Below are 13,256 nucleotides of genomic sequence, written 5' to 3'. Positions count from 1 at the left end.
GTTTAACTCCATGCATTTTGACCCACTTGGGCCTTTTGAGAACTATTCTTAAATACAGATCATACTTGGTTTCCTAACCCTTAGGGCTCTTACAGAAGTAGCAGTTCCTTTGTAAGGACCTGAGTGAATGCTTTGCCTCGGTTTCTCCTTACTTTCTGGTGGTTGGGCTTTGATATTTAAGGGAGAATAGGATATTAAGGTGATAGAGTAACCAGAATAAGGGCATAGAAAGGAAATGGCTTTCCTCCTCAGCAGAAAAACAAACGCCCTTGCAATAAATAGATTTCCCCTAGTGTTGGATTCTTTGTCTGCCACTGGATTAAGCAACGCACCCAGTACCCCAGACCTTGGCACCCTTGCCATGATCGAGACCCTTCGGTCTCACTTCTACCGCACTCGGTTTCATTTAAAGCAGTACAAAAGAGAGCCTTCCCTAAAGCTAAGGGCAATGTTGAGGAGAAACGTCTGTTAGCTGAAGAAAAATTAGATGTAAATGGAGCAGAAAAAGTGACATTTCCTTCTGTTTCACTGCCTTGCTGCTAAAAGTCTGGTGCAGAAGATCCTGATGTTCTGCTGATCTATGTGCTGCTCCTCGGATGTGGACAGGCTGCTAAGTAGGCAGGTTGGTTCTGTAGCAAATGGCTTGCTGTAAGCCTAAACTCACTTTATTCCTCCCCTCCCTGGTGGTCTTAAAGTGAGGGGAACCAGAGTATTGTTGTTTGTAAGATCTTTTTAATGGAAAAAAATGTGTTTTGTTTTTTTTTTTAAAAAAAAAGTATTCAAATGTACCAATATGGAATGGTTTAAAAATACAAAAATCTTACAAGACAGTAGGTTGTCTTGGTTTCTGGACGTGCTGTTTGTACCACGATGAGACTGGCCTTGTCCAGCCTGCCAACCTCTGTGTAGCTGAGAAGTGCGTTCAAGAGTCTGTAGCTATCCAAAGAACTGTTATCCAAAGGACTATTAACAGCTGTTTTAAGATGAATCAAAAGATACGTGAGCAACGGATGGTAAAGCTGGAAGTCCTGGTCAGATTCTGCAATGTTTGCTTTAAAGAAAAAAAAAAAAAAGGCAAAACAACCAAGAATTGGAGTCTTCACCTGTTCTGTGCAAATGCATTCCCACCGAGTCCTCCAGGGAAGGCTGCAGTGAGACAAGGACCTGGAATACCTCAGTGGTTTGACGGACGTGTGACTGGTTTTGCTACGGAGATGGAGAGCCGAACCTTACCTCTCTCTCCTAGATTTGGCACTTAATTTAAGGAATCGTGTGATGGGGCGGGCAAAAGCCATGCTTGCATTTCAGTTCATGGTTTTGCCTGTACAAGACACCTCCAACAGCTATTTTTTTTTTTTTTGCTTTTTTTTTTTTTTACAGCCGATATCAAAAGTATTTTTTGTGACTTGTTTTCATTATCAGTGCTTTTCGCAAAGCAGGTGCGTATCCCAAAGGGGAAAGCTCCAGCTGGGGCAGTGGATGTGAAGTTCATCTTTACCAGCCACGTTGCAGCACTGCTCCTGCGAGATGCTGAGCTGCGCGGGCAGACCGTGGCTCGCGTGAGGGGGTCGGCTGCATCCCGGTGGTGCTGACACGGCAAATACAAGCGTCCAAGGAGCAGGACCTGCATTTTTCGCATCAAATGGGATACAGTGGTTATGTTTTTGTTTTTTTTAATATGGAGCCATACTTTTTTTTTAAAGTAATTGGAGATCTGAATGTGATTTCTAATGTATCAAGAACGTTAATATTTTAAAGCTATAACAAAGTTTTAAATTTCTACTATTTTTTTTTTCATTTATTTTAACTGTTCTGTTCTGTTACCTTAATTTTGATGTATGTGGTTGGGGAGTGTTGCTTCTCCTCTTAGCATTTGTTTCTATAACCAGAAATAAAATTATATATGAAAGAGAAGATACCCTGAAATAGCTTGCTGCTTTTGAGTGACAGACTTGCATGCTTCCAGTGTAGTACTGTAGGGGGGTTAAGATTCCTGCAGCAGTCGGTGGTCAAGCCTGCCACCTTCTCACGATGAACCTCGTGCAGTTGAACCTTCTGGACACAGCACTGTCTTAACAAATTGTGGTTGGCTTCAAATGAGATGCAAACCTTCATAATAATGCAAAGCCAATGATTTTGGCAGCTCACTGTTCCACTCTAACTGAGCAAGCAGGTATTTTTTCCTATAGCAGATCTTATTAGGAGAGAGTATTTTTGCATGTTTTCCCCTTCATTACCTTCACTGAATCGCGTAGGAAGGAAGTGTGTGTTCGGATAGGTTGCTGCATTTCAGAGTTTACAGATACCTGTACAAGTGTTCAAGATGCATAATCCTCCCCTTGGGAGTTATATACCATTCCTCAAGCTCTAGGTTTAATTTCATCAGGAACCGAAACATAGTGATATTTTGAAAGGTAAACTACTTTGGTATATTTGCCTGGAATTGATAATAAGTGTTTTGTTCAAGTATATGAAGACAAAATATTTCTGTACCCACTCTACCCAGGTTAAATAGTTACCTTTGTCTTCCCTTGTCTTCTTAAAGGAGGTGGAATTTAAGTTCTTGGTTTATTTGACTAATGAAAGTCATTCTGAGTTCCAACATTGAATAGGATTTTTTTTTTAAGACCACTGTTGACATAAAGTAGCTGCGTATGACTTAACATTTCCAAATGCTTAAAACAGAAATCTTTGCTGTGTAGCAAAGATATTCACCCGGAGCCTTTTTTTGGCATCTTAAAATTGTCCTTTCATCTCTGGCTCCCTGTGCACATCAGGCATGTTTCCTAATGCAGCCAGAGGAGAAGGCGTTGGGGAAAATCTGAATCTTCTGCTTGCTCCCCTCTGTGCGTCAGCCTGCTGCCTCTAATAGCTTTGACTGTTAACAGCTGGGATGATGGATGCTGCTGCTGCTGCTTCTGAGGGCAAATGGGAGCTGATGCTTTGGTGGCTAATTGCCAAGGCACACTGTTAATGAACTTTTATGCTGGGGGAACCGTAGGGCAGAGAAGTACCAAAGGGCAAAGCGCCAAGCTGCCTGGCGCAGCGTCCTCTCCTCCCCACAGGCTGATGCAGAGCGCTGCAGTAAGAGCTTCAGGCTTATTAGCAGTCAGGAGGAAAGACATGTCTAATGGGGAAATGTTAATGCCTTTTAACCTTTTGGAAGCTGTGAAGACCACCTGCTGAGCAGCTATTTTTATCATCTCTTGCCCTTTTTGGAAAGCATCATTTTCGAACGGGTCACAGAAAAGGCTGATGGCGTCTTCTGCTGTCACGCTTTCTGCCACGTCTCTGCTGTGCTTTCTTGTAGGTTTGAATCCTGAGAGCTCCTCTCCTTAATGTTGTGCAGGATGGCATCGGAGCCAGGCTTTGCTCTGAGCTCGTGAGCTTGGTGCCTGACGTTCAGGGTGGCTGGAGGCCCGTCGGCCCTTCTTCTGTAGGACTCCTGGCCGTGGCGAGGGCTGTGCTCCCCGCCATGTGAAGAGCCCAGAGCTGCCCCTCTCCCACGTGGGGAGTAATACCAATATAATCTCAAACTAGATTTATGCAGTGCATTTTGCCATCACCCCTTCTGCTGGCGTGCGCAGTATTTGTCCCGATGCCCCCCCCTCCCGGAACCTTCCCTCCGGGCGGAACCTTGGCGCAGCAGCACCGCGTCCCCCCGGAGCCGTCCGCTGCGGACCGCCCGCCTCCGGGGGGCCGCTTTGGCCGCGGACCGAGGCGTCCGCCATGTTCTCGGCGGCGGCCGAGAGCTTCCTGAGGCAGGCCCGGTACGGGCGGCACGGGGCTGGGGTGCGGGGGGCTCGGGCCGGTCCCCGGGCGGTCCCCGGGCCTTGCGAGGGCCGGAGCTCGGCCCTAACCCCTGTCCGCTCTCCCCTCGCAGGGAGGTCCAGCCGGAGGAGCTGCAGAGGTTCGCCGCCCGCGTCGCCGCCCAGCTGCAGGGCCCCGAGCCGGGCCCCGAGGCCGCCGCCTGCCTGCAGAGGCTGCACCTCGTCGTCGCTGCCAGCAAGTACCCCCGCAGGTCGGTGCGGGCCCGGCGGCTCTCTGGAGGCCAAACGTTACCGTTTGGGACAGAGCGGGGGGCTGGCGCTTTGAAAATCACCCGCCCTGTTTTTAAAACACTGGGTTTGGTGTAAAAATAAAGCCTGCTTGCTTGCCTTTTCCCATTCCAAACTAGAAAGCAACGACCTTCTTTTTCAGTGTGTGAAGCGAGAGTTTGTATCCCTGTGCTCTTTCAAGCTGTGTGAAGGGACAACATTCAGAAGCGGAGATAATAATTAACACATTAACCAGGGTTTCAGTCAAGGGAGATCATCCCAAGGCCATGAATATTGAGGAAATAAACGCCTGAATCTGTTGTTGCCTTGCACTGATGCCTTACTGTGATGTTGCAGGCTAGATGGCGAGATTGTGGGACTGTTGCAGAAGGTGCTGTGTTCCTCCAAGTGTCCTGAGCAGATTCAGTTGTTATGTGCTGCCATCCTGAGAGAGATGTCGCCTTGCATTGATCTGAGCCTCTCTTGTGATAACATTCAAGATACAAAGCTCCTGAGTCTGGTATCCTCTGTCCTTTTGGCTCAGGTAAATGACATGCAAGTCAGAAGTGTTCTCTCATTTATATGGATTTGTGTTTTGATTCTTCCTTGTTTGCTGAGCTCAAGGAGAATGAAAACTAGTTGAAAGTATCCAGCAGAAGACAGAATTATTTCTGTGCTCATTTAAGGAACTTAATTGTTCTGCTTTTTGTAGGAAAAAAGGGGTGCTTTTTTTTTTTTTCTTCAAGTATTTGATAACAAAGACTTCATAAAATTACACTGTATAAGGAAGGGGTGAGGCCTTATATATATTATATATTATATGTATTTTAGCCACTTTGGAATCACTTCTTTAACACATGACTGGACGTGGTGCAATGAGCAGCAGCCCTCAGGAATGCACCCCTACTTCAGCAGAGCCTTTAAAAATGTCTTCTATATTTGTTGCTGCTTTGGGTGGAAATCATCTTCCTTCTCTCTGCCTGCCTGCCCACCCATCTTGGTTCTGCAAAGCTGATGTTCTTTTATAAAGCTTTTTGCGTACCATAATTCACAGCCTCTAGTGTTGCAGTAGGAGCTGGAAACCTGCCGCAGATTTTAGTTCAGTCAGATTTTCCTCTTGAGTAGCAAGAGATGTGTCAGCAACACAAATAAGCAGCGCTATCATTTGCAGTAGGCAGCAGCAATATATCTGTGGGGTGGGGAGAGGTTGTCTCTTCCTTTTTCCTTCACTGAACAGATCCCCAAACCTTAAAATTCCTTGTCTGTATGTTCCTTTCATTAATTTATCCACACCTATTTGCTCGAGAAGCACAGAAAGTAGCCCCAGTCGTAGATGAGGTTCTGACGTGAAGTTTCTCGCTGGAAGCTTGCTTGTAATTTCCTGATTGCTTCTAGTGATCAGGTACAAATCTGACTATTAGATGGGGAGGGTCAGAGTTTGGTGTTTGTTCGCTACCTGCAGCAACCAGCTGTCCCAGACCCTGAGCAGCAGAGAAGGTTTACTTTTTGTTGGCACGATGACATTGGCAGGGAAAGAAAATCTCTGGGAAGGCTGAGTCCACCCGTCATTGCTAACAAAGTCGTCTTGGACAGAAGGGTTTGATGGCATCTCAGAACCACAGCTGTAACAGCTTTATTTTCCTCATTGTGAGGATACAGCCTGAGCAGAGAGTCCTCTAATGTGTTGCAGCAGTCCATTTTCTGCTCATAAGTTTCTGATTTAACAATTGAGCTAGCAAACAGACCACATGGGGAGCAGTTAATGCTCTCTGCTCTCAAAACGATGGCTCAGAGCAGCGTTAAATGTGAAGGCATCCACTGCAGTTTTTAATTTCCACTCGAGGTGATGATTGTCCACAGACATGTTGCTCCATCAAAGCACTCTCCCGTCCTGGGATCTGTGGGTTCACATTGCAGAAGAACTCTCTAATATATGGTAAAATAGCCTGTGAGTTCCTTTTATCTTTGATGCTGGTATTGGTACTTGATCGAAGAGTTTTGTGTGGTGTTGGTCTCTAGCGCTGTTAGGAGATGACCTGCCTAACTTTACCTCTCCTTTACTTTTAAGGGAGACAAGAAGGCTGAAGTGGCTGCTGTGGGGCAGCGTATCGTAAAAGTCCTTGAAGGAAGGCTGCCTGAGGGTCAGAGTTCTCGGTACCTTCTTCCTGTCTTGTCCAATGTCATCAGTCTTTCACCAGAAGCTCTAACTGAAGGTAAATATATAGGAGACCTGGGACTACTGTCTGGAAGTGATCTGTGGAGTGATCAGAAGGGCCTCTGAGGGCTTTGGATGTGAGTAGGACTTGGAAACGGCTGTTAAAAGTGACATCTCTGCCACAGGGAAAGTGAACTTCTTGGGTGGGGTACATTCCACCCCTTAAAAACTGGGCTGGGCCTTCAACTGCTTGGATTCCTTCCAGGGGCCAGAATCTCTGCTCTGTTCAGATTTGTGTCAAATTAAGCTGTACCCTAGCCAAGGTCTTCAGATACTGCAGGTGTGTGAAATTGTAGCTGTCCTGAAGAGCTGGCTGAGCGGGCAGGATTACCTGCCTTAGCTTCTGTGTGTCCTGTGTGAGGAATTTCTGCCTTTGTCTGCAGAGGTGAAGCCAGCCGCTGTCTGAACGGGTCTGACAGTGTTTATGCACCTTTGTCCTAGTACCAGCTGTGAGTGGAGACAAAGGAAAAACCATCTCTGGAGTGATTTGGTACCAGAAGTCCTTGGTTCTAGCACTCACTCCCTGACTTTTTCTCTGAGGAAACAGACAAAACAAGAACATGGCTAGGAGGGAGAGAAGGACACCAGGAACCTAAAGCGGTGTGAGGAGGGTAGGGCACCCACCTTGGGGTGCATTTCTTTGCTGACTGCTCGATCAGGGACAGCTCTAAGCTGGAGGAAAAGCGCAGCAACTGAAGGGCAGCGGGGAAGTGTTGCAGAGGCTGCTTCTCTGCTTGGTCTAGCAATGACCTTGTGACTTTCTTTGTACAGAGCAGACCAATGTAGTCAGCAAAAAGATGGCCGACTGGCTGAGGTACGCAAGTATTCAGCAAGGAGTCGCTCAGCCTTCTAGAGGCTTCTTCTCCAATCCCAGAACCAGGCAGGTGAGCGCTGAATTGCTGCTGTTATCTCACACGGGCATTTGCTAGTCAGCAGCCTGCTGTTACAAGTTCCCCAAATCAACTTCTTTTGATAAAGAAGGGCTCAGAGGAGTTTTCTTTGCCTTCTCATAGTCTCTCCCTGTGGGTCTAACCTGCTGCGTCTTTTCTCCCAGCCTGGCCCTGTCACAGAGGTGGATGGTGCCATTGCCACGGACTTCTTCACGGTGCTCTCTCTGGGTCAGTACTACACGGAGGACCAGTGGCTCAACATGCAGGCCTTCTCCATGCTGCGGAAATGGCTGCTGTGCTACGGGGGCAAGGGGTTGAACGCACCTAATTCAGGTACGAGCTGACGGACTGCAGACCAGCGTGGGTTGCACCCCCAAGAGGTGCGTGTGTTCTGAGGCGATGAACTGGCTGCACCAGAATCCCAGCAAGTGGCAGGAGTGTGGGCGAGAGTTCAGATCTCTTGGACTTAAGAGCAGGGACCTTTGGGAAGGAATATCACAAAAACCCCTGACTGATCCTTACTGACCCTTTTGCAAGGAGTTACTAATTCAGTGGGTTCCCCAGTTTCAGGTAAAATGCCGTGGGTCACTGAGAAAAAAGGCCCAGGGGGTGGAAGACAACATCTCCTTAATGTTCCTGTGAGAATGCCTTCTTCCCTCGCCTCCTCTACCTCTCAGTGCACCTGGGGACAGACAGCTCCCTCTCTGTTGCTCAGCAGCTAGTGAACTACAGTGCCCGTGATGTGACCTGATGTGGTAACGTTTATTCTGTAGGTAACAGATCAGAAATGGATGAGTCTGTTATGTCCATGGTCTCAACCACATCCACATCTAGTCACCTGCTTCCCCCGAAGGAGCGCCTGCGGGAGAAAGCCTTCGAGTACTGTCAGCGGCTTATTGAGCAGAGCAACAGGCGTGAGTTTTGCCTTGGAGCTTTCTTGGTAGTGTTGTTGAAAATGCTTCTGCTTTGCTGCTTCTGTGGGCTGGGATCTCACTCCCTGGAGACACGGGACTGGCTGCAGCTGCTGGTGCAGGTCATTGACCATCCCCGGGCTGGGATGTTGGGAAGGATTTTAAGGCAATGCCCTCGTTCTGCCTCCTACCCTTAATTTGCAGGGGGGCTGTAGAGCCTGGTTCTTATTAGCCTTGAGCTGGGATCAGTATGTGTTCCCACCTGTCTTGAAATCTGGATTAGTGCTTGAACTGACAGCCTCATATTGCTGCTTGGACCCGGAGTTTAACTTTGACTTCCGTCTCTGGCAGAGGCCCTGAAGAAGGCTGATGGAGACCTGCAGAAAGCTGTAAGTTTGCAGAGCTGGGGCTGAAGCTCCGGGAAGCTGTGCCGTGGCTTCCCCCACTCTGATCTGGCTCTCTGCTCTCCTGCAGTGTCTCATTGAGGCAGTGACAATCATGGACATCATCTGCAAACAGGACTCCTCCTACGTGTACCGCGCGGCTGCCTTCCTGAAGGTCCTGCACAGCAGGATCAGCGGCGATGCCACTTATGCCAGGGCGCTGCTGCCCATTGCCCAGTTCTTCCTGAATCACGGTAAGCCATCAGCTCTCACCCTCTCTTCCAAGGTCTCGCATTCTAACAGCACAGCCTTTTGTCCTGGCAGTTTGCTGGCTGCCAGAGGTCATAATTGAGCCTTGGCTGTACTGTAGGATGGTGATCTCACTCCTGGAGACCCAGGAGCTGGGCTGTCCTCTGTGTGTGTGTCGCTCTTTTTTTTTATTTTGTTGTTGTTGTTGCTTTTTAAGAAAAACATGCTCCAGACTTAGCTTTTCCATATCCCCTAGAGCCCCTGTTGGCAGGGCTGCTGGGTGAGCTGTGCTCAGGAATGTGCTGTATCCTCCCAGGCGAGATGGCAGCTGTGGACTCGGATGCGATCTATAAACACTTACTCACTGATATCCCGGCTCAGCTCTTCCACAACGCATCACTGGCCTTTGAATTTGTCCTGTTCTGCAAAGAAAACAGCCAGCTCTTCGCTGAGACCTCCAGCATATTCAGGCAGAGCTTCCCAAACCTCTTTAAGGTACAGTTTGCAGGAACAGCACAGGAGACAGCCTGCTGCGCTTCCCTTCTGTGCCCCTAGAACCTTCTGTTTGCCCTTCAGCACACCCCAGAGCCTGCCGTGTGCCACTGTGACAGTGCTGGGGAGGGCGTGGGCAAGAGGGATGGGTGAGAATGAGTGTTAAAAAGCAAGTGTGAGTCTGAGGTGGAAAGAGGGTTCTGATAGTGATTAGCGCTGCCAGGAGAGGAGAGTCTGGTTTAGTATTATTAGCAGGGAGCACAGTTGGTACACAGCAGTTTGGTTTTGGAAGACTTCAGAAAGTTGCAGATTGACAGCCACTGAATCAGCTGCTCGATGCATGTGTTGAGCCACCAGCAACATCCCCAGCTCTTCACTGAACCCCTGGTCTTCTCTGTTTCTGCTCTTCCGAAGTGACTTTCCCTTTCCCATCCCTTATAGTCACAGTATGAGAACTGTCTGGGCTGCGTAGTGGAGTACTGGGGACAGTACAGCGCTTTTTGCTTGTTTCTTGCAGTTCCTGGCGTGGAACAGCCCACCTCTTATCTCTGAGTTTGTGGACCTTCTCCCATTTCTGCTGGACGCAGGTACAGCCATTGAGATCTTCCATTTGCTGCTTGACCTGCCCTGTCTGACAGCAGCCCTGGATGTCCAGATGAGGTAACGCTACCTTCTCTTCCGCTCGCTTGCTAATCAGAGTCTTGACATTGACCACACTCTTCTCTGAGCCTCAGCTGCCCTCTGGCTGCTGCTGTCAGAGAGTGAGAGGCATTTACTGCAGTCGGGTTAACACAAAGCTGCACAGGCATCGGCCCAGTTTTCCCAGTAATGTGGTGTGCATGGGGAGGGAGGTTAACCAGCTCTTACACTTTAATGCTGGACTGCCTCTGGTTGTTAGGGAGTTGTTGGCAGTCCCCTCTCCGTATCCAGCTCCAAACTGTTGCCTTGTGCTGCTTGGAGTGTCTGCCATGCGCCACTGCCTTGGCACAGAGGTGTGGCCTAGCTAGTCTTCCCTCCTTGCTCTTACCCCTTTTTACTGGCTCTGTTCTCCTGGAGGCAGACACAAGTTCATCCTAAAGTCATTAGGGAGTGGAGGGGTCTGTATCTCTGCTCTTCATTTTCTTCCCTGTCATTAGCAGCTCCTTCTGGAGTGCTTAGAAAAGGGAGTCATCCTAGAAGCAAGAAGTTTGTGGGCTTTGGTGCCTGAGGGTGCAGAGTCTCATTTTCCCGTTTCCCGGGAGTGATACAGAAGCAGTTCTGGAACTATTGCCTGAGTCCAGGGCTCTGAGCTCAGCGCGGGGACTTTTTCTCATCACTTCAGACGTTCTGGTTCTCTGGCTTCCAGGGTGCCTGGATTAGACCAACCTGCTGTCCCTGTTTCAGTGTTAAGGGTATTACTCCACTGTTCAGGATCCAGCTGCGGCCTGGATCATTCTCATAATTCATCACGTTCTGCGTTTGCCTCCTGCTAGGTCGACCTCTGCCTCCGAGAGGGCTTCCTGCGACCCGGCTGTGAAGCCAGCCACCTGCCTGGAGGCCTTTCGCCATCCCCTCTACAAGAGCGCCTTCCAGTACCTTCTCCGCATCGAGTCTGCTCCTGAAGACCCTCCTGAGAGGTAGGAGGCTGCTGTAGGGGACTGCCACAAGGGTTTGGGTCAGCTGTCCAGGTCTAGGAGGCAGCTCTGGGACTGCTGGGAAAGGCTTTGTGGAGGTGTAGGGAAGGGAGGCCTGGAGAATACTTGGGAACAGGCCTTTTTTTGTTGCCCACAGGCTGATTCCACTTCGGCAGCTGCTGGGATCTCTGGCCAGCAGCCCAAGGGTTGTGCAGTGTGCAGATACCGTCCCTGTCTTACTGGAGCTCTTTTTCAGTGTGGTGGCAGAGGTAGGCCCTTTTGGGGAAATCCCAGGTGTGCTGTGGGGATTTCTTGTTACGTGAAGAACAGTCACAGACGCAAAAGTATTAAGACACTGCAACTTCAAGAGAGAGATGTATGAGGGGGTGATGGGATGGTCTAATTCTGGCGTAGGCTCACACTGAGCTGCTCACTTCATCCAGAAAGCAGAAAAGCTCCACGGTGCAGCGTTCACGCTGTTCTCAGGCGGATGTAAAGGAGGTGCACGTGCAGAGTGAGTGCCTAGCTGCCTTAGTGCACTGCTCCCTTCATGCTAAATCGGGCTGTTTCTATGCTAACTTAGTCTTCTCTGGCTGGTTAGTTTGTTTTTCGGCTGCTGGGAGTCACTGGTGTTGCTGAAGCGACGGCTGTTTCTCAGTTTGCAGATGGTCCGCTGATAAACCAGCTGGTGGTGCTGCTGCTGCAGAGGAGCGACCAGCTCTACGAGATCCCAGCATTTAAAGATGACGTGCACAGGTGAGACAAAACAGGAGGCCCAAACACGTTCTCAGCCCTCCCACTGGCTGCGGCCTGGCTTCCAGGGACAGCGCAGGAGTTGTTTCAGTCGCTGCTGCGACTTATCTTGGGAGGGTGCAAAGTAGGACCCCCTCAGCCCTGCTGGAGACTGTGAGCCCTGCTGGATCTCGTGGTCTGAGATCTCTCCGTCTCTTCTCTTCCAGGGTGCTGAGCTCGCAGCTGGTGATGCTGTGCAAACTGCACCCTGCACTCATTGTGGAACTGTCCAAGGAGCTTCTGGAGTTCTCGGGAACTGTCAGCAACATCCAGAACAAGGAGGCTGTCTTCACCCACGTGGTAAGTGGGGCCTGCCTGCTTCTGCCGCAGGGCGCTCCAGCTGCGGTGCGGTCTGTTGGTTGCCTTCCCTTTCCTCCTACTGTGTCCTAGCATTAGATACTTTGATTTGCCATTCCCTAAAAAATGATGAGATCCCCTTTCCTGTGCTTTCCCTGAGCACGTTCACCTTTGCTTCAGGTCTGGGCTATCGGAGAGTACATGTCTGTGTCCTACGACAAGCGCTGCACTGTGGAGCAGATCAACAGGTTCTTTGAGACTCTTGAGGCCGTGCTGTTCGAAGTCACCCAGGTCCGACCGCTGGCCAGCATCCCCAGCTATGCGCCCCGCGCCATCACTGTCCTTATGACTGCCTTGACCAAGCTGGCAGCTCGCAGCCAGGACTTGATCCCCAGGTAAGGACAGAGGGCAAAGGGCTGAAACATGCGGATCTGATGAGTCCGAGCGTAGATGTTTGCCAGTGTTATACGACGGAACCTGAAACTGAAAGAGGACTGAGGAAAAAAGTTGTAGAGGAGCACAGTTTGGGGAAGTGGGATTCGTCTGGTGACTTAACGCTCTGTGCGTCAGCAGGAGGGGTGGTTGGCTTCTGGAGTTTGCCTTCAACAGTCTTTTGGGGTACACAGGCTAAAGTAGTGACCTTGCTGGGTGCGAAGATCCTGCCAGATGAAGTTCCTGTCCTTCTCTTCTGCAGAGTATCCTTGTTCCTGTCCAAGATGAGGACGTTTCTGCAGAGCCCTGCTGTCACCTCTGTGTACTGTGAGGAGGACCGTGAGGAGATCCTTACCCGGGCAACTGAGCTCATGAACCTGCTGAAAATGCCAAGCGTGGCTCAGTTCGTGTTCACGCCATCTGTGGATGCGGCCCGCAGCCGGTTTCAGAAGGAGGTGAATGACACCCTCCCTTCTGCCCTGAGAATAGTGACCCGACTCCTAGAGCCAGCTCCTGGCTTTGTGCCGGGGTGAGGGCTTGGGGTTTCTGGGAAGCTCCAGCCTCGACTGTGACTAATCTGAGACAGCCAACGCTCAAGGCTGAGGCCCTGCTCTAAACCGGGAATGAGGAACAAGGATTGTGAGTGAAACAGAAATCAGGAATAAGTAGAGCTGAGGCCGCCTTTTTGGTCTGAGCCGTTTGTACACCTCTCTTCCAGCACTTCTTATTTTTCTACCTCCTATGTTTGTCCTACCTCTCTTTGGCCAGTATGGATTGAAAATACCAGTGGATTTGTGTGAATGGGGCAAGTGAGTGAGTGCCTGCATTAATTCCCTGCTAGCACATCACATCCCTTTGGGGACGTGTTTCCTGTGTGAGGTGGGGGAAGCAGAAGTGACTCCATTAAATCTGTTGTGAGCCCTCACTGGTCTTCTGTCTTACCGT

General features: G+C 49.7%; 1 protein-coding gene across 2 annotated transcripts; it reads left to right on the top strand.

Annotated features, from left to right (window-relative positions):
- Positions 1-3,618: 3,618 nt before the first annotated feature.
- On the top strand, positions 3,619-13,236 carry AP5Z1 (adaptor related protein complex 5 subunit zeta 1). Of its 2 annotated transcripts, none has more exons than XM_048061500.2 (17): positions 3,619-3,770; positions 3,884-4,021; positions 4,395-4,581; positions 6,106-6,250; positions 7,024-7,136; positions 7,307-7,475; positions 7,916-8,056; positions 8,405-8,442; positions 8,528-8,690; positions 8,942-9,180; positions 9,695-9,837; positions 10,650-10,793; positions 10,948-11,059; positions 11,449-11,546; positions 11,750-11,882; positions 12,060-12,274; positions 12,574-13,236. In XM_048061500.2, exons 1-17 carry the CDS (start codon positions 3,730-3,732, stop codon positions 12,842-12,844), a joined length of 2,490 nt encoding a protein of 829 aa, XP_047917457.2. In that variant the 5' UTR covers positions 3,619-3,729; the 3' UTR covers positions 12,845-13,236. The 2 variants fall into 2 exon arrangements, with proteins under 2 accessions (XP_047917457.2, XP_047917462.2); XM_048061505.2 differs by having other exon boundaries at positions 3,620-3,770; positions 9,002-9,180.
- The last annotated feature ends 20 nt before the right edge of the window (positions 13,237-13,256 follow it).

Source organism: Anser cygnoides, chromosome 15 (assembly GCF_040182565.1).
Source record: "Anser cygnoides isolate HZ-2024a breed goose chromosome 15, Taihu_goose_T2T_genome, whole genome shotgun sequence".
Taxonomy (NCBI): Eukaryota; Metazoa; Chordata; class Aves; order Anseriformes; family Anatidae; genus Anser; species Anser cygnoides.
Note: the sequence above shows the minus strand (reverse complement) of the source record. Positions and strands in the feature narration are given on the sequence as shown.